The sequence below is a fragment of the Leguminivora glycinivorella genome, chromosome 25 (genome assembly GCF_023078275.1).
Source record: "Leguminivora glycinivorella isolate SPB_JAAS2020 chromosome 25, LegGlyc_1.1, whole genome shotgun sequence".
In the NCBI taxonomy this organism is placed as follows: Eukaryota; Metazoa; Arthropoda; class Insecta; order Lepidoptera; family Tortricidae; genus Leguminivora; species Leguminivora glycinivorella.
Window position 1 is genome coordinate 8,714,587 of NC_062995.1, and position 20,752 is coordinate 8,735,338.

The following is a 20,752-nucleotide window of genomic DNA, read 5'->3' on the forward strand; positions in this document are numbered from 1 at the left end:
CTGTAATGTATGGGGTATCAGTCCTACATCCGATATCGGATCGGATAATGTGAAAACGCATTAAATTTAGTCTCATTAATTATTAATTATGTCAGAGTTTAGGTTTATACGAGTACCAAACGAGTAGTATACGAGTAGAAAATATATTACCAAAACAATACAAACTATCATTAATTTATTATAAAAACGTAATCCAAAGTGCCACACCTAGTCGGCCAGTGCATGGCCTACGCTGCCGATGGTCAGGGTGCTCGGAGTGACATACAAGAAACGCTGAACTATCCGCGTTGTGTCCAAGACGAAGCCTGACCGACGAAGCTAGCAAGTCTCTCTACATGTTAGCTGAAATACTGTCAAACCGTTCACTGTGATTACTCAGATTATTATAAGCAAAATGATCTTCGAATGAACTTTCTGGACAATTGAGATGCATGGGCGCAGTCGAAACCAGCTCGCCCCTTCAGCCGTGTCCCGTTGAAAATCGGAAAGATTCTTTTCCTTAGCACATTTAATGTTTACAAATTGGATTCGCCTTCTGTCACCTAAACTGGTAAATTTATGTATGAGGTCATTGGTCATACAATTATTAATTTATACCGTTATTAATTCTGTATCTCTACTCGCATTGCTACTGCGATTCTAAAATATTTAATATCCATATTATGAATATTCAATAAATCATACAATGACATTTGTGATGTGACATGGATGTCAGATGTAACATCTGTTGGCACAATGATTGCGTTTTGTTGAACGTATTTGAGCTCAACATATAGGTTTATTATCACTAAGTATATTATATTAATGAACAACGAAACGGATGTGACATTTTCCTAGTCCACCAACGTCATCTAGTCATTTTATTTGGCAATAATTAGACAACATGTGAACAAACTTAGCCAGCGAAGCGATCACAACTACGTCGAGGCCGACCAAAAAATATAATTTGTAAAAATTGTGTTTTGAGCCAATATTTTGATATTAAAATAAAGTTTTTTGATAGTTATTCATAGTATAATATAAAAACAAGTAAAAATATGTGTGAAAATATGTTTTTTTCCACTCCCGGGTTACGAAACAACGCCATCTAGTTTTAAAGCAAAAACTAAGCTTTTTTCAGGGGTACGCTTTTTTGTATGGGCTATATCAGTCTAGTATTAAATGGTCCTTGCTACCGTCAAAAAGTTTAAGACCAAACACAATGTTCAGTGTCATTGTTATAAACCCTTCTAAAAATCATCAAACTAAATTTGTAATCAATAGAAAACAACGTAATCTTATTATATTGATCGGTAACCCATTTGTTCTGCAAGAAGACAACGATCCCAAACACTCAGCAAAGATCTGTAGAAGCTACACAGTCAATAAAGAACGCCAAGGTGTGTTAAAAATATGATTTGGCCACCGCAATCCCTAGACCTTAACCCGATCGAACTTTTATGGGATGAACTCGACCGTAGAGTCCGAAGACAATGTCCGACATCTGCAACAGGTCTATGGGAGATACTGCAATACGAGTGGAAATCCATTAGCCAAGAAACGCTACACAAACTTATAGCAAGAATGCCAAGAATCTGCTCGGAAGTGAAAAAGCGTCGAGGAGGATTTTTCGATGAGAAAAACGTTTAGCTTTTATCGGTTGTAGGTACTGAAAAGTAATATTCTCAGGAACTTCATGAAATGTTGATTATTTGCATATATCGTGTTTGGTCTTAAACTTTTTGACGGTAGTGTAGGTACTTTGGTTTTTGTTTGAAACGCGTGATTTTTCAGGATTTCCATTAAACAAACGTAACCTAACATAACCTATCTACAGGTAGATGACCTTAACGAAAACCCCGAAAAGTTAAACGTTTCAGAATTATGATTAATGATAATCTGGCAATCATTACTTATACCTACATTATGATTTTCAATCATTATAATAAGGAATTATCAAATAAAGGAATCCGGTTCTATAGTCAGTTCGCCTGATATTACTAGGTACTCACGCCGGCGGCAGCGCGGTGTATAGCCTCACTGGCGTCACTGGACAACCACACGGACTTCGCACAATCCCCGCTCTCTGAGAGTTCGCGCTGTAACAATGTCTATAATTAAGCATTAAGATAAATAAAGATAATTGTTGTATTGTATGGATCTGAATGCTAGGCATAGAGGAATAAGTAAGGGAAGAGTTGTAACTAAATACATCAGTAAATGCAAGTTATTTGTAGTGACATCTAGCGTCATTCACGCGTCAACTAGCGTAAATTATCAGTACTGCTGCTTGTCAATAGATGTCGCGACGAACATAAAGTCTAATGCTCAACAATTTTTAGCTAATATTACAATAGTATTAATCAGTACTCTGTTTTCAATTCCTTCTGCTTGTAATATAAGTTGTAAACTGTTTTAATGTTAATTTTTGGCAGACACAAAGACGCAAGACGTTGGCACCTAGTGTCGAGTAGTGGTACTGATAATTTAGGCTAATTGACGCGTGATTGACGCTAGATGTCACTACAAATAACTTGCATTTACTCATGTATGAAGTTACAACTCTTTCCCAACTTATTCCTCTATAATGCTGGGCGACAAAGGTGGAGGATGAAGGTGTTAAGTACACAGCAAAAAGGAGTGTACAAGTTCCAAGGAGGGTTCAGGTTCCGACGACTCAAAGGACAATAGACGGAACTTTAGTTCCGTAGGTCCTTCCGTCACCAGCACCCCGCACCCCCGTTGAGCTCTGGCAGCCTCAACGGCAGGAACACAACACTATGAGTAGGGTCTAATGCTATTTGGCTGCGGTCTTCTGTAAGGCGGAGGTACTTCTCCAGTTGGGCCCTGCTCTAGATTCGATTCTTTTATAATGAGTTTGTATATTTACTATTAATAATGTGAAGTGGCCTAACGGAGCCGGCGTAGTCCCATAGACCGAGGCTTTAAAAATAAATACACATATAAATAACCAGAAACATAAAATTTTATAAAAACCCCCGACTGCGACATAGTAGACCGATTTTCATGAAACATGGCTAAGGACACTCCCGACTTACTCAGCTTTCAGACAAAAAAAATAAATCTAAATCCGTTCATCCATTCGGGAGCTATGATGCCACAGACAGACAGACAGACATACACACACACACACACACGACAGACACGTCAAAATTATAACACCCCGTCGTTTTTGCGTCGGGGGTTAAAAAATAAGGGGGCCCACTTACCGCCATAGTAGTCAAATGGTTGACGACATCCGCATACGGACGGCCTGTGATTTCCACGCCCTCCCACTTCAGGTGGCCCTTCGAAGAAACAAGAAATATTAATACATACATACATACATACAATCACGCCTGTATCCCATAGAGGGGTAGGCAGAGCTCATGAAACTACTAAAGCTTCAGTGCCACTCTTGGCAAAAAGGGGTTGAAAGAAAACGAAACTGTGACATAGAAATATTAATAATTTATAAATAACTAGTTAGAAAGAGACAAAAAGTAGACTATGTCACTTTCCATCCCTTCAGCTATCTTCACTTAAGAAACTCACATCAATTCGTCGCTCCGTTTTGCCGTGAAAGACGGACAAACAAACAGACACACACACTTTCCCATTTATAATATTAGTGTGGATTGATTGATTGAAGAATTATTCATTTTATTCAAATACAGTACAGGGTAGGTAGCCGAATGGCACAGACGTTCACGAAACGCTCGTAGATATCTATCTCTTTCGCTCTTGCGTATTGGCGCGACAGAGCCAGACTACCTTTCGCGGCGTTTCGTTTTCGTTTCGCGTCGGAGAAATGCCATTCGGCAACGGCACCAGTATATAAAAGTAAATAAACACCACAATCTTTATCAGCTTTTGAAGTACCAGATACTGCCAAAATAACGAAATCCGACTAAATATAACCTAAATACAAAATTTTAATTTTGAAAAAACCCTTGACATAGTGGACCGATTTTTATGAAATATGGCTAAGAACACTCCCGATAGTCCCGATTAACTCAGCTTTAAAACAAAAAAATTGGTTAAAGGTATTATACTTAAAAAGAGATACTAGCCCAATTATGTAAATATTGTATTGCTACCAAATAATTTCATTTTTTTTTAACTAGGTATGTGTATATTTTACCTTGATCTCGTCTGTCAGCGAACCATCTCCCCAGAACAGGTCGGCAGTGTTAGCCGTCAGCACCAGATATGAGAAGAAGACCGGGTTATAGTCAATATCGGAGCCACGAAGGTTGAGGGTGTCTGAAATGAAATTGTATTTAAGACATTTTTTGATTCTTATATTTAATCTATGGTATAATATAAAACTATTTTTAGAGTTCCGTAGTCAACTAGGAACCCTTATAGTTTCGCCATGTCTGTCTGTCCGTCCGTCCGTCCGTCCGCGGATAATCTCAGTAACCGTTAGAACTAGAAAGCTGAAATTTGGTACCAATATGTATATCAATCACGCCAACAAAGTGCAAAAATGGAAAATAATGTTTTATTAGGATACCCCCCCTACATGTAAAGTGGGGGCTGATATTTTTTTTCATTCCAACTTCAACGTGTGATATATTGTTGGATAGGTATTTAAAAATAAATATGGGTTTACTAAGATCATTTTTTTGATAATATTAATATTTTTGGAAATAATCGCTCCTAAAGGAAAAAAAAAGTGCGTCCCCCCCCCCCCTCTAACTTTTGAACCATATGTTTAAAAAATATGAAAAAAATCACAAAAGTAGAACTTTATAAAGACTTTTTAGGAAAATTGTTTTGAACTTGATAGGTTCAGTAGTTTTTGAGAAAAATACGGAAAACTACGGAACCCTACACTGAGCGTGGCCCGACACGCTCTTGGCCGGTTTTTAATAACTTACAAGCGACTTCATCAAGCGCCGTTATCACCAGCGCGGCGGCTTTCTTCTCCACCATCTTACTTCTTAGCTCTTCTATCTTCTGACCAGCTGTTTTGCCTGTAACATACAATACAATTACTCTTTATTGCACACCTTGATAAAAAACAGCAATATTGAGCTATATCTTGATGGGGGTAATATTTTTTGTGTAATTGGTATTATTAGCTATTTTTTACGTGCCCATTCTATTGTATTCGTAATGCGACATTGTGTATATCGCATTGCTAGAGGTTGCTTACCTTTTTCAGTATTTAGGGGTATTAATACTGGCTGGTTACTTGGACGATACTTTATCCGCTACGAGTTTGACGTTGTTTGTCAGTTTAATCTTAATGTTTATCATAAGTCGACTATAACAAATTGAACTCGTACCTAATTACAACCTTGTCATTTTGAATGTTGGGTTGAAATTTGCTTACCGCGATTACCTGTCCAATCTGAAGTTTACTGTGACAAAGCTTTAAAGTGTTTTAGAGTGACATCTTAGCTTGGTCAACTTTATGTCGTTGCAGTAACGTACACAAATAAATAGTTTTAAGGTTTATGATAGTAGTTAGCAATTATTTTAATGAGCGTAGAGTTAAAAGTCGAGTAGACCTATACAGAAAATTAAAAATTCAATTTAAAAAAAAGTAAACATCAGATTTAAATATGAATACTCTGTCTGAGGTTTTGAGTGATACCGGAAACACGTTGTAGAATCAACACGAACAAAGATAAACAACAGGCGGTCTTATCGCTAAAGGGCGATTTCTTCCAGACAACCTTAAGGTAGCGAAACATATGATAGTTTTTACCGGCGTAAGACTGAGCTCATAGTCAAGTGGTGTCAGCCGGCGTATCATGCTTCTAATTTTATCACTTATCCTCGGAGATAAGCCATCTGTCACGCTTTGGTAAGACATCTGTCACGCAGTGTAAGTTTGTCCTAAATGTTCTATCATTCTTCGGACAAAGAAGCGCGTTCTTACGCACACAGTCTAAGGGTCCCCCCACATCTAGCGTCTCGCGAGCGTCGCGTCGGGCCAACTGTATGGAAAAAGACGCCGCGTCGACGCGACGTCGACGCGGCGTCAGGCTTGGCCCATACAGTTGGCCCGACGCGACGCTCGCGAGACGCTGGATGTGGGGGGACCCTAAGCTCGTGTAGGCGAACGCGTACCATGATGCTTGTATGACAGCAGTTCTCGAAAAGTTTGTACAAAAATTAAGGAAAAAGTTAAATTTGTTTTTATTATTCCTATTTTGTTACCAAGATTTTTTTGATGAATTGAGATTTTAGTAAGTTTTATTTCGTCATCTATATTTCGTATCTATATTTTCTTAATTATAACAATTATCCTGTATATATCTTACGAAAGTCGACTTATATCACTAAATGTTGGTAACAAAATAGGATCAATTAAAATTTGCTGACGTGGCTATGTACAAAATTTGACGACTGGTCTGGCTCAGTCGGTAGTGACCCTGCTTGCTGAGCTGCGGTCCTGGGTTCGAATCCCGGTAAGGGCATTTATTTGTGTGATGAGCACAGATATTTGTTCCTGAGTCATGGATGTTTTCTATGTGTATATACATATTATATGTATTTATATATTTAAGTATGTATATCGTCGCTTAGCACCCATAGTACAAGCTTTGCTTAGTTTGGGGCTAAGTTGATCTGTGTAAGGTGTCCCCATTATTTTTTTTTTAAGTATCGAGAACTGCTCACGAGTGAGATAGACAGGTCGATTGGTCGAGTTCTTGACAGGCAGTAACTGTGAGGTAGCCGAGAGCGGGCGGCACTTTCAGCGGGGAGCGGGAGGTGCCATATAGGCTACTAGACTCTTACCGAATTTGGCACAAGAAATGATTGTTTCCTGTAGTATTTGACATAAGAAACCAATTTTTATAGATTTTGGGTATTAAAAGTGGTATGGTGGCTACGTATTTTCGATTAATGTAATTCGAATGTGTGTAATATTTTTTTAACTTTAGCCACCGAAAACGCTGTCAGACGTGTAGTGACGTCATAGAACCTAACTTAACTTAATGTCGAGTCAATCACTGACATGATGAACTTTATGCCTCATAACTTAAATGTCAGAAAATTTTGAGTTCAATTCGATTTACGTCATGCGCAGACAATCTATAGATTAACATGGCTAATGATGTTTTTGCCTAATTAAGTTAAGTAAACTTTATAAACGTTTTTTGTGGTTTTCAAGTCGTAATAAAATATGGTAGTATTTTTTTTCGGTTAATTGGACAGTAATAAATAGATATAAATCTGGTGGTGGCAGAATAACAGCGTCCGTTGCTGGCAGTCCTTGTGGCCGCTGCGCCTCGAGACCCTCTGGCACAGACATTAGCTGAGCCACCTACCTTTTCAATTAGTTTGTAAGCATGCCTGTGTACTTTTATAATGTACCTGTGTTCAAACTTTTGAATAACCGTCTTTATTATTTTTTTTTTTATTTGTATGTCTTTCCCATCACGGAACAATGGTGTTCCGGACCTTTGGGAGGCGTGCGCGGGGCCGAAGCCAACGCGTAGAGGCCCTTTCGACACTTTAATGAAATGTAAGGGGTACACCGAGCGGATGTTGCCCTTGCCCGTATCATGGGACACACGCAGAGGCAACACCCGCCAGGGTGTAAGGACTATTTGAGAGTTAATGGAATCTAAAATGAACTGGTCTATTTTGATGAAATTGATGGACTAAATACTGGGCTATGGATAAAAAACCGGACGCCTGCCTAATAAAACGGTATCCAATTTTATTTCCGGCAGACGGTGACTCGTCCCCACAAGATGGGCCCCCACAAAAAGCGACATCCATGATGGCTCAAGGGCAACACCGGTGTGAGAACTCAAGGGTGTCGAGAGGTGTACACCGCTTTCTGCCCAGTGGCTGTTAAGCCACTGTACCAACTCGCGTCTTATGCAAATTTTCACTTCCACCCCTGGGGCATGTAGCCCTAACGACTCCACTCTGGACGGCCAGCCAAGGCAAGCCAGAGGTAGAGAGTACTGTCCCACCCACCCGCCTTAGTCCGTTTTCACATTATCCGATCCGATATCGGATGTCGGAAGAATTTCAATGGAAAAAATCCAAGATGGCGCCTGTAATGTATGGGATATCGGTCCGACATCCGATATCGGATCGGATAATGTGAAAACGGTCTTACGGGTAACAGAACTCCCCAGAAGCACTCGGGTACGTGGAGTCGCTGTTCCCCAACAGCTCGCCACAAGCTGCCCTGCGTTGACTGATTGCACTGGTAAAACCAATGGGCGATGGGGTCGTCACATCCCGTACTGTTTATTATTATGTTACTGCACTGACCTGTGTACTTGACAGACAACGGCAGCAGGGCGTTGTGCGGGCGGGCCGGGGCCGGGTGGCCGAGCTGCGCGCGCGCCTCGTCCACCAGGTTACGCGGTATAGCGATGAGCTGCATGTTCGCTTTCGATAACGCCGACTGAAAAATACAATGATAATGATATGCACCCTGTTTTTAGGGTTCCGTAGTCAACTAGGAACCCTTATAGTTTCGCCATGTATGTCTGTCCATCCGTCCATCCGTCCGTCCGTCTGTCCGTCCGTCCGCGGATAATCTCAGTAACCGTAAGCACTACAAAGCTGAAATTTGGTACCAATATGCATATCAATCGCGCCAACAAAGTGCAAATAATAAAAAATGGAAAAAAATGTTTTATTAGCGTACCCCCCCCCCCCCCTACATGTAAAGTGGGGGCTGATATTTTTTTTTCATTCCAACCCCAACGTGTGATATATTTTTGGATAGGTATTTAAAAATGAATAAGGGTTTACTAAGATCGTTTTCTGATAATATTAATATTTTCGGAAATAATCGCTCCTAAAGGAAAAAAAAAGTGCGTCCCCCCCTCTAACTTTTGATCCATATGTTTCAAAAATATGAAAAATCACAATAGTAGAACTTTATAAAGACTTTGTAGGAAAATTGTTTTGAACTTGAAAATTGTTTGAACGGTTTTATTATTGAATTCCGTTAACTTTAAGGGAAGGTTCTTTAGATCAAATACAATTAATTTCTCTAAGAAACTAGCGTCTTAACTCTTACGGTTATCGAGTTATTAAAGGAATAAAGATAATTACTGAACTCGTGTGTTGATTTTTTTTAACAAGTGCCGTCAATCACTTGACACTAACTTGAATGTTATTCTTAAGGGTCTCTCACACTAATAAATTCATTTATTATGTTTAAAAATGATGATTTTTTTTGCGAATTTAACTAAAGTGATATACAGGGTGGTTCCTGATAATGAAACTAACGACGTGTCGAATTTAACGGAAAACGAAAAAAACACGGTGTATAGAATGGAATGATGGATAACTGACTTGCAGCGGGGTCCACTCGTCCCTCGTCATGGTGTGAGGGTCAGCGCCCACGACGGATCCTTCCACTAAGTTCTTCACCAGCCACTTTTCCATAGACAAAGTGTCGGGGAGAGCTGGAAAAAAAAAACAACATTAAAACCATAAACGATTTAATACTGGACTGACAAATTCCATACAAAAAAGCGTACTAGATGGCGCTGTTTCGCAGCCTGAAAGTGGCTAAAATTATATTTTCCCCAAATATTTTTGCGTGCTTTTATTTTTTATATGAACAAATGACATTTTTTTTTTAATCATGATATCACAGGGCCATATATTTCAGGGGTGCGTTTTTTGTATGGGAGCGTTCAAGTATTACGTAACGCAATTTTCGAAGATTTTTGACCCCCCCCCACCCCTCCTTGTAACGCACCGTAACGTTTTACTGTACCCCCCCTCTAAACGTTACGTAACATTCTAGTGACCATTTTTACCCAAAAGTCGCAAAAAGTTATATTATTGTTTTTATCCTTGGTATAGTTTTAATTGCATTTGCAGTAATAATACTGAAACGAAAAGGTTTTCCAACTTGCGAGAGCAAATTAAAAATGACGACCAGACTAATACAATCGATGGATTCCTCGTAAAACGTAAATGGAAAGGGTTGCCAATTTGGGAGTTTTAATTTCCTAATTAAAAAAAAAACAATGTTACGTAACGTGTTGTAAGAAAGACCCCCTCCCGCCCCTGTAACGCATCGTAACGTTTTACGAGACCCCCCCTCCCGTCAAAATTGCGTTACGTAATACTTTTTTTTAATATGAACCAATTTATACTCAACATCATCATAGAGAAATAAGTAAGGGAAGAGTTGTAACTCCATACATCAGTAAATGCGAGTTATTTGTAGTGACATCTATCGTCATTCACTCGTCAATCACGCGCCAACTAGCGTAAATTATCAGTACTGCTACTTGTCAATAGACGTCACGACGAACAAAAAGTCTATTGCTCAACAATTTTTAGCTAATATTACAATAGTATTAATCAGTACTTTGCTTTCAATTACTTCAGCTTAAAATATAAGGTGTAAACTGTTTTAATATTACATTTTTGGCAGACGCAATAGTGTCGGCACCTAGTGTCGAGTAGCAGTACTGATAATTTACGCTAGTTGGCGCGTGATTGACGAGTGAATGACGATAGATGTCACTACAAATAACTCGCATTTACTGATGTATGGAGTTACAACTCTTCCCTTACTTATTCCTCTATGACATCATACAAAAGTTTCATCGACCTAGTCCAGAAGGAACATTACGAAAATATTATGAATTGGCTCTTTGGTGCCTACTATTCTCTAACAAACTCCTACATAGAGACTTGCATTATACCGGGTGGGCCCTATTAGTATAACAAAGGTAAAAAATTAAACAGTAGACTATTACTTCTTAAAGTGACCAACATTTTGTTCAGCGACTTTTAAAAATTCAAAAATCTTTAAAAAAAAATTTTTCACGCAAAAAAATATACAGGGTGTCCCATATAATTATGATATTTTGCTACAATAAGACTTTATTTTATTTTTAAAACAGTAAAACTGCAATAATAGATTTTTAAACAAATAGTTAAACCGAGAATAGAACCCGCTACACGAGAAAAAAATACCCTGTAGCTTTGTCACAGCGATTGAAAGGCTTTATCATAAAGATATTTTTTTCTAATTAACATAGTGTCTGAAATAAAAGCAATACCCTGACTTTTAAAATTTTACATCGCATATAGAATCTACGGAACCAAACGCTTGCGCGATGTAGGATTCACGCCATTCTTAACAGCGACATCTAGCGAGTGATTCTATAAACTCACACTGCTTCATGAGGGTCCAGAGCGCCGCGTCGGTTTCTTTCTGGAACTGCGTGTAGTAACGACCGTCGGTCCACACAAGAGCGCGGTCGGTGGTCACCACCGCCGTACCAGCTGAGCCCGTGAATCCGGACAGCCATTCACGACGGGCGTCCGCTGGCGCGATGTATTCGGACTGAAAAAAAAAACAATCTTCATTCTAAAATTTTATAAATATTGTTACGGGCATAGGGGAAGAAGTAAGGGAAGAGTTGTAACTCCATACATCAGTAAATACGAGTTATTTGTATAGGCATAGTTAAGTGACATTTAGCGACAATCACGCGTCAAATAGCGTAAATTACCAGTACCACTACTCGACACTAGGTTTCAACAGTGTCGCGTCTGCCATGAGCATTAGACTTTTCGTTCGTCGCGACATCTATTGACAAGTAGCAGTACTGATAATTTACGCTATTTGACGCGTATTTGATGTCACTACAAATAACTCGAATTTACTGATGTATGGAGATACAACTCTTTCCTTACTCATTCCTCTATGGTTTCTTAGAAGGGTTACTACTGTGACTCTGGGCGACATATTAAAAAATAGTGTACTCATATACGAGGCCAGCACGGGCCGGGTCGCCATGAGCGCTGCTAGCGTTGCAGCGCCATGTTTGCTATAAACATAGTATAGTACACAGTATACTCACGTTATGTGCGTCAGCTGTGGGCACCATATACACGGCCAGCGCGGGCCGGGTCGCCATGAGCGCTGTTAGCGCTGCAGCGCCATATTTGGTACAAACATAGTACACAGTATACTCACGTTATGTGCGTCAGCTGTGGGCACTATATACGCGGCCAGCGCGGGTCGGGTCGCCATGAGCGCTGTTAGCGCTGCAGCGCCATGTTTGCTACAAACATAGTACACACTACACTCACGTTATGTGTCAGCTGGGGGCACTATAGACGCGGCCAGCGCTATCGGCTGGGTCGCCATGAGCGCTCAGCGCCACGTTTGCTACAAACATAGTACACAGTATACTCACGTTATGTGCGTCAGCTGTGGGCACTATATACGCGGCCAGCGCTGTCGGCTGGGCCGCCATGAGCGCCCGCAGCGCTGACAGCCGCTGCAGCGACATATTTACTGTGAACAATAAACTTTGTCAGCGGACTATTTATATATTTATTTTATTTCTTCATCAAAAAGTAACACAACATTACAGGTAACACAAAAGCACTGCGTAACTACAAAATAAACCAAGACCAGGGGCGGCTCACTCCGCGATTCTATCGCCGCGCTGCAAGTACAGACCGCGAGTTCGCGGCCCATTGACTGGTGACGACCCTCACGCGGCGTAATAGAATTCAATGTCGACTGCTCGCGTGCGGTCATTTTGTTAACTTAGGTAAGAATTTAGAATGGCGGCATTTTGTGAACATCAAACTCCTTCTGTACTTGTACTGTGCCAAGACACAAAAAGAAGATAAATTCAAAAACAAAAAACTATCACTGAACTACATATTTAAAGTCACATACAGGTCGAACGCAATTAATTAACATTATTTTACATTTTTTCCCAACGTTTTGAACGTTTCGGCCAGGTTGCACTGGCCGTGGTCGCGGAAGACTGACGTCCCAGCAAAGTGTCACCGGAGATGTAAACACCACAAAACAACCCGATATATAATGTATATAAATGTTCGGGGTAGACAAATAAACCGGTGACACTTTGCTGGGACGTCAGTCTTCCGCGACCAAGACCAGTGCGTAGCCGAATGGCACAAACGCTCACGAAACGAAACGCTAGTAGATATCTATCTCTATCGCTCGTGCGTATTGGCGCGACAGAGCCAGACTTAAGCGCGGCGTTTCGTTTTCGTTTGGCGTCGGAGTAATGCCATTCGGCTACGCACGCAGTGCAACCTGGCCGAAACGCTGGGGAAAAGGTAAAATAATGTTAATTAATCGCTGTATGTGACTTTAAATATGTGTACAAAGCGCGAGAACTTAAAGTGTTATATCACTGAACTATGCCTTAAAATGATCCAAAATCAGGGTTGACTCATTTAAGAGGTTTTTATTTACAAATCTCATTGTATGGACAATCGGACATTGTTAGCGAGTTTAAATAAAATGTGACGTTATCCGGGTAAAGGGACGGGTATTGTCGATGGCGCTTACGGCGTTATGGGCGATGTTCGTATACAAATATGACGCCGCGGGACGTAAGCGCCACCGACAATTAGGTCCCTTCACCCAGATAACGGCACAAATATACTTACTTTCGTTCTGGGAATGGTGGGGCTGACCTTTGCTGTCCGTTAATTGAACTCTGTAACAATAACCACAAAATTAAAATGTTGAAAAAACCCTTGATATAGTGGACCGTTCTTCATGAAACATGGCTAAGAACACTCGCGACTAACTCAGCTTTCAAACAAAAAAAAAACTAAAGCTAAATCGGTTTATCCGTTCGGGAGCTACTACGATGCCACAGACAGACAGACAGCCAGACACGTCAAACTTATAACACCCCGTCGTTTTTGCGTCGGGGGTTAAAAATAGGATCGTTCAAACTTTGCAGTGACTTATAAGGTCATAATGAACGACTTTTATTATGGGACCAATGATGAAAAAATTGGTTGTTCCATAGAAGAGCATTTTTTTTTGCCAATTTTTTTTTTATTGTTTTAGAGAATTTTAGGTCAATTGTACTCAGAATTACGAGTACTTTCAATGTCACTGGGAGACAAAGTGTCCCAGAATTTCCATACATCTTTGTTACTTTCCTCTTTTGTTACCCCATACAACATGTACGGAAAATGGTAACAAAATAAGAACAAATCGTATGGGACAATTTTTTTAACTACTAGGATTGAAAAGGCTAGTAATTCTGAGTAGAAATAGCATTTTTTTTTTCAAAAATATCACACTTAATTTTTTTTTTTAATCTTTATTGTTACAAAAGGAAGGGGTTTTGTCACTAAGTGACGATGTCACCCCTGTATTGAAATTTGAGAATATATTATCACTAAATTATACTACTATACAGTTTGTACATGATCCTGGCTTCATCCGATAGAGGCGATGCCAGGATCATATTACAAGTACCTATGTTTAAGCTATTATCAAGTAATAAATCCCTCCTCAGCACCTCATTACGAACACATTCCATCAAAACATGGTATACATCCTCTACCTGATTGCACTCTGGGCAGTTAGGTGTTAAGGTCAATTTCATCAAATGTTTAAACTTATTTGATGGAATGTGCCCGGAACGCAGTCTGAGGAGTGAAACCACATGTCTCCACACTGAAATCACACTTCATAAAAGTGGCAAAAAAAAGAAATGCTCAGAAATGAGCGGCATGACAGTCGAAATGTATGAAACCGCCAATTTTTTTGCGATTTCATCATTGGCCCCATGGTAAATCTTGTTCATTATGACCTCATAAGTCAGTTAAGTCACTATGTAAAATTAAAATGGTCCTTTTTAACCCCCGACGCAAAAACGACGGGGTGTTATAAGTTTGACGTGTCTGTTTGTCTGTCAGTCTGTTTGTCTGTCTGTGTGTGTTTCTGTCTGTGGCATCGTAGCTCCCGAACGAATGAACCGATTTAGATTTAGATTTTTTGTCTGAAAGGTGAGTCTTATTATATCACCGTGTATACCTATAATCCATACTAATATTATAAATGGGAAAGTGTGTGTGTCTGTTTGTTTGTCCGTCTTTACCGGCAAAACGGAGCGACGAATTGACGTGATTTTTTAAGTGGAGATAGTTGAAGCACAGTATAATAAATAGTACTATTGTACAGTATAGCCACTCCCGCTCCCCGCTGATAGCGCTGCCCACCCCTCTCTGTTACCTGACAGTTACCGCCTGTCAAAAACGCGAACCGTCTACCTGTCATATCTCACTCCTACAAGCATAGTACGCGTTCACCTACACGAGCTTAGACTGTGTGCTAGGAACGCGCCTCTTTCATATATTTGATCGCCAGTGTCCGAGATGTGGTTGAAGGGATGGAGATTGACATAGACTTTTTGTCTCTTTCTAACGCGAGCGAAGCCGCGGGAAAAATCTAGTATATTATACAGTAACTAACATAAAAAGTCTTAAAAATAAAAAGAAACTTACTGAGCAGCCGACAGATACAAACTGAGACGAATAAATCTTAGTTTAAAAATAAATACATTACAGTTTAAATCATTCATGAATGCACATTTGTGATGCACTGACGGCGTATTATAATAAAACAATCTTACTTATCCTGCGACTTTTCTTGCAGTTTCGCTTCGATTTACGATTGGGATAATATTTCACTTTAAGTTCTCGCGCTTTGTACACATATTTAAAGTCACATACAGGTCGAACGCGATTAATTAACATTATTTTACCTTTTTTCCCAACGTTTCGGCCAGGTTGCACTGGCCGTGGTCGCGGAAGACCACGACCGCGACCACGGCCAGTGCAACCTGGCCGAAACGTTGGGAAAAAAGGTATCATAATGTTAATTAATCGCGTTCGACCTGTATGTGACTTTAAATATGGGATAATATTTCACCACAGCGACACTGACAATGAGTAGGCACACTCAAAGGTTATGACAGATGGCGCTACCCTATTAGTCCATACATGAGAGCGAGAAGATATGTTTCTACTCTCTCTCTCTCTCTCTCACATATGAATGACAGTGAGATGCCAAGACACTTGCACAGGCTCCGCCTGGCGGGATAAAATGTCAGTGTGCCTCCTCATTTTGTGCCTATTTCTGGGTTGATATGATAAGTCACTTTCCATCAGGTGCGACTAAGGTCAATCACTGGCCAGTTTATAATAATAATAAAAAGCATCCCCCATGATGAGAATCTCGTGAAAGCCGAGAAGGACAAGTCCAGTAAGTACCTAGACTTGGCTTACGAGATAACCGCCATGTGGGATGTTGATTCGACGATCATTGTCCCGATAGTCGTTTCAGCGAACGGTCTCATAGCGAAGAGTCTCGACCAACATCTCGAGAGACTCTCGCTAGGTGGTTGGATCAAGGGCCAGGTGCAGAGAAGGCGGTGATCTTGGACACGGCGCGGATAGTTCGACGGTTCCTCTCTCTGCAGCCCTAACCACCGGCAGCTTGGGCCCTGCCCCGCTGCTGGCGGCACCCTAGGTTAGGTTTTTTATAATGTGTTTATATATTTTGTATTGTTTTGTATGCGGTTTTGTATTTTACTTTTATAATCATATTATAAAAAAGCCTAGCCTAAGCATTAAAATGAATAAAGAGAATAATAACAAAAAAAATTAAAAAAACATTGTTACTCGGCGTCAATATTTGAGCATTTCTTTTTTTTGCCACTTTTATGAAGTGTGATATTTTTGAAAAAAAATGTGCTATTTCTACTCAGAATCACTAGCTTTTTCAATCCCAGTATTCCCAGTAGTTAAAAAATTGTCCCATACGATTTTTTCTTCTATTGTTACCATTTTCCGTACCGTTTGGGGTAACAAAAGAGGAACGTAACAAAAATGTATGGAAATTCTGGGACACTTTTTGTCTCCCAGTGAGATTGAAAGTGCTCGTGATTCTGAGTACAATTGACCTAAAATTCCCTAACAATCAAAATTTTTTTATTGGCAAAAAAAAAAGAAATGCTCATTTCCGGTTGAACAGGCAGTGAACGGCGAAGTCTAGTGTTGGGTAGGTAAAGTTTTTTAAAGATAGGCAAACATAAAACTATGGAAACGGATTAATTCGCGTATAATGAATTTACAATTCATCCCGACGTTGTAAATTCATTATACGCGATTTAATCCGTTGCCAATTGCCATAGTTTTATTTCATGAGTAACTATCGCGGTAACCAAAGACAATATTATAGGCAATGTGCTCGTGTCGAGTAGTGGTACTGATAATTTACGCTAGTTGACGCGTGATTGACGCGTGAATGACGCTAGATGTCACTACAAATAACTTGCATTTACTGATGTATGAAGTTACAACTCTGCCCTTACTTATTCCTCTGTGCTATATGCCTTCGAAATTTTATTTTCAAAAACATCGAAGGAGCGAACATACATAAATATTTACAATTCATATAGAATATTATACATAAGTTACATAACATCTACATGTGGGTACAATCGCCATCAAACATATCGGAGCTGCCAAAGATCTCACAAATATCGGAACAAGCACTCTCACGTCTTGACAATAAGGACGTGCTCCGATAGGGTGAAATGAAAAGGAGTCTAGAGATGGGCCGAATATAGACTTTGCCGAATACGAATATTCGGCCGAACATTCGGTTTAGCTCTTACCAAACCGAACATTCGGGCGAAATTCGGTTACGCCATATTTAAGAAGCGGATGTTAACGAGTAAAACTATTAAATGATTGATAATGGTTACGTATGTTACTAGAATTATATATGTTTTTTTCTACTCCAGCACTTAAATCTGTCAATTAGATTATTGTCAGCGGCAGTGGCGTAGCGAGGGGGGGGCCGGGGGGGCCATGGCCCCGGGCGGCACATGACAGGGGGCGGCAAAATCGGCAATTAAAAATTATAACATACATAGAGACAGAGTCGCACCATAAGTGTTCCTTTGTACCTTTTTGTTACGTAACCTAATAAATAAAATTGTTAATTATGTGACCAACATTTTTCAAATCGCGCTGAGAAACGCGCCAATTCTCTGTTTTTTGCTGGCGCCGAATGCACCACGGCTGCAAGGGACGCGGGGCGGGGGCGCGAGCGGCCGCACGCTGCCGAGCAGCCGCCGAGCTTCCACGAACTATAGGCGAATGTTCGAAAAACTATGGCAGCTATATTACACGATAAAACACCTTATCGTCATACTGTTAAGCCTTACTTTGTAATGAATGGAGTTTTACATTTTTGTACTTACGACAGATGAATACTTGAGTTGAGCAAACAAAATTCGTCATTTTGTTCCGAAGTTTCGATTTTAAAAACTGCAATTAGTGCTAAGTTTAATTATAATAGGAAAATATTACATTTGATTTGTGGATTGATATTCAATTCACTTATTGTCAAATTGGGTAAGTGTCTATTTTAAGTATTTTTGAATTTGAATTGAATGTTGAATAGTTTTGTTCCAAGTTTGAAATATTTCTCGTATGTTATGTGCGCAAGTAAACAATAATACTTTAACTTTGTGCTAAGGCCACCGAGTAATATTAGACGGTCAACCAAATTTTAGCACTAAAAAAACCGGCCAAGTGCGAGTCGACTGTCGGGCCACGCTCAGTGGTAGGGTTCCGTAGTTTTCCCTATTTTTCTCAAAAACTACTGAACCTATCAAGTTCAAAACAATTTTCCTAGAAAGTCTTTATAAAGTTCTACTTATGTGATTTTTTTCATATTTTTTAAACATATGGTTCAAAAGTTAGAAGGGGGGGACGCACTTTTTTTTCCTTTAGGAGCGATTATTTCCGAAAATATTAATATTATCTAAAAACGATCTTAGTAAACCCTTGTTTATTTTTAAATACCTATCCAACAATATATCACACGTTGGGGTTAGAATGAAAAAAAATTTCAGCCCTCACTTTACATGTAGGGGGGGACGGGGGGTACCCTAATAAAACATTTTTTTCCATTTTTTATTTTTGCACTTTGTTGGCGTGATTGATATACATATTGGTACCAAATTTCAGCTTTCTAGTGCTTACGGTTACTGAGATTATCCGCGGACGGACGGACGGACAGACAGACATGGCGAAACTATAAGGGTTCCTAGTTGACTACGGAACCCTAAAAAAGAAATGCTCAGAAATGAGCGGCATCATGACAGTCGAAATGTATGAAACAGCCAATTTTTTTGCGATTTCATCATTGGCCCCATAGTAAATCTTGTTCATTATGACCTCATAAGTCAGTAAAGTCACTATGTAAAATTATGACGGTCCTTTTTAACCCCCGACGCAAAAACGACGGGGTGTTATAAGTTTGACGTGTCTGTCTGTCTGTCAGTCTGTTTGTCTGTGTGTGTTTCTGTCTGTGGCATCGTAGCTCCCGAACGAATGAATCGATTTAGATTTAGTTTTTTTTGTCTGAAAGGTGAGTTAGTCGGGAGTGTTCTTATTATATCATATCACCGTGTATACCTATAATCCATACTAATATTATAAATGGGAAGTGTGTGTGTGTCTGTTTGTTTGTCCGTCTTTCACGGCAAAACGGAGCGACGAAGTGGAGATAGTTGAAGCACAGTATAATAAATAGTACTATTGTACAGTATAGCCACTCCCGCTCCCCGCTGATAGCGCTGCCCACCCTCTCTCTGTTACCTCACAGTTACCGTCTGTCAAAAACGCGAACCGTCTACCTGTCATATCTCACTCATACGAGCATGGTACGCGTTCACCTACACGAGCTTAGACTGTGTGCTAGGAACGCGCCTCTTTCATAAATATTTGATCGCCAGTGTCCGAGATGTGGTTGAAGGGATGGAGAGTGACATAGACTTTTTGTCTCTTTCTAACGCGAGCGAAGCCGCGGGCAAAAGCTAGTATATTATACAGCAACTAACATAAAAAGTCTTAAAAATAAAAAGAAACTTACTGAGCAGCCGACAGATACAAACTGAGACGAATAAATCTTAGTTTAAAAATAAATACATTACAGTTTCAATCATTCATGAATGCACATTTGTGATGCACTGACGGCGTATTATAATAAAAAAATCTTACTTATCCTGCGACTTTTCTTGCAGTTTCGCTTCGATTTACGATGCGCTTTGTACACATATTTAAAGTCACATACAGGTCGAACGCGATTAATTAACATTATTTTACCTTTTTTCCCAACGTTTCGGCCAGGTTGCACTGGCCGTGGTCGCGGAAGACCACGACCGCGACCACGGCCAGTGCAACCTGGCCGAAACGTTGGGAAAAAGGTATCATAATGTTAATTAATCGCGTTCGACCTGTATGTGACTTTAAATATGGGATAATATTTCACCACAGCGACACTGACAATGAGTAGGCACACGCAAAGGTGGCGAAACACAGATGGCGCTACCCTATTAGTCCATGCATGAGAGTGAGAAGATATGTTTCTACTCTCTCTCTCTCACATATGAATGACAGTGACATGCCAAGACATTTGCACAGGCGCCGCCTGGCGGGATAAAATATCAGTGTGCCTCCTCATTCTGTGCCTGTTTCTGGGTTGATAAGTCACTTTCCATCAGGTGCGACTAAGGTCAATCACTGGCCAGTTTATAATAATAATAAAAATTACTTTTATAATCATATTATAAAAAAGCCTAGCCTAAGCATTAAAATGAATAAAGAGAATAATAATAAAAAAAATATAAAAAAACATCGTTACCAGCGTCTATATTTGAGCATTTCTTTTTTTTTGCCACTTTTATGAAGTGTGATGTTTTTGAAAAAAAATGTGCTATTTCTACTCAGAATTACTAGCTTTTTCAATCCCAGTAGTTAAAAAAATTGTCCCATACGATTTTTTCTTATTTTGTCACCATTTTCCGTACATGTTGTATGGGGTAACAAAAGAGGAACGTAACAAAAATGTATGGAAATTCTGGGACACTTTTTGTCTCCCAGTGAGATTGAAAGTACTCGTGATTCTGAGTACAATTGACCTAAA

The 20,752-nt window shown here is 39.8% G+C and overlaps 1 protein-coding gene across 1 annotated transcript in view; it reads right to left on the minus strand.

The window, feature by feature from the left end:
- LOC125239307 (xaa-Pro aminopeptidase ApepP) overlaps window positions 1–20,752 on the minus strand; it is a 58,720-nt gene that overhangs the window by 22,515 nt on the left and 15,453 nt on the right. Inside the window, exons 2-10 of the mRNA XM_048146850.1 lie at window positions 13,393–13,442; window positions 12,153–12,253; window positions 11,122–11,293; window positions 9,274–9,386; window positions 8,236–8,371; window positions 4,866–4,961; window positions 4,124–4,245; window positions 3,210–3,287; window positions 1,992–2,078 (exon numbers count right to left, since the gene is read on the minus strand). Coding sequence (XP_048002807.1) covers window positions 1,992–2,078; window positions 3,210–3,287; window positions 4,124–4,245; window positions 4,866–4,961; window positions 8,236–8,371; window positions 9,274–9,386; window positions 11,122–11,293; window positions 12,153–12,248 — 900 coding nt within the window. The 5' untranslated portion in view covers window positions 12,249–12,253; window positions 13,393–13,442. The remainder of the gene's footprint in view (window positions 1–1,991; window positions 2,079–3,209; window positions 3,288–4,123; window positions 4,246–4,865; window positions 4,962–8,235; window positions 8,372–9,273; window positions 9,387–11,121; window positions 11,294–12,152; window positions 12,254–13,392; window positions 13,443–20,752) is intronic.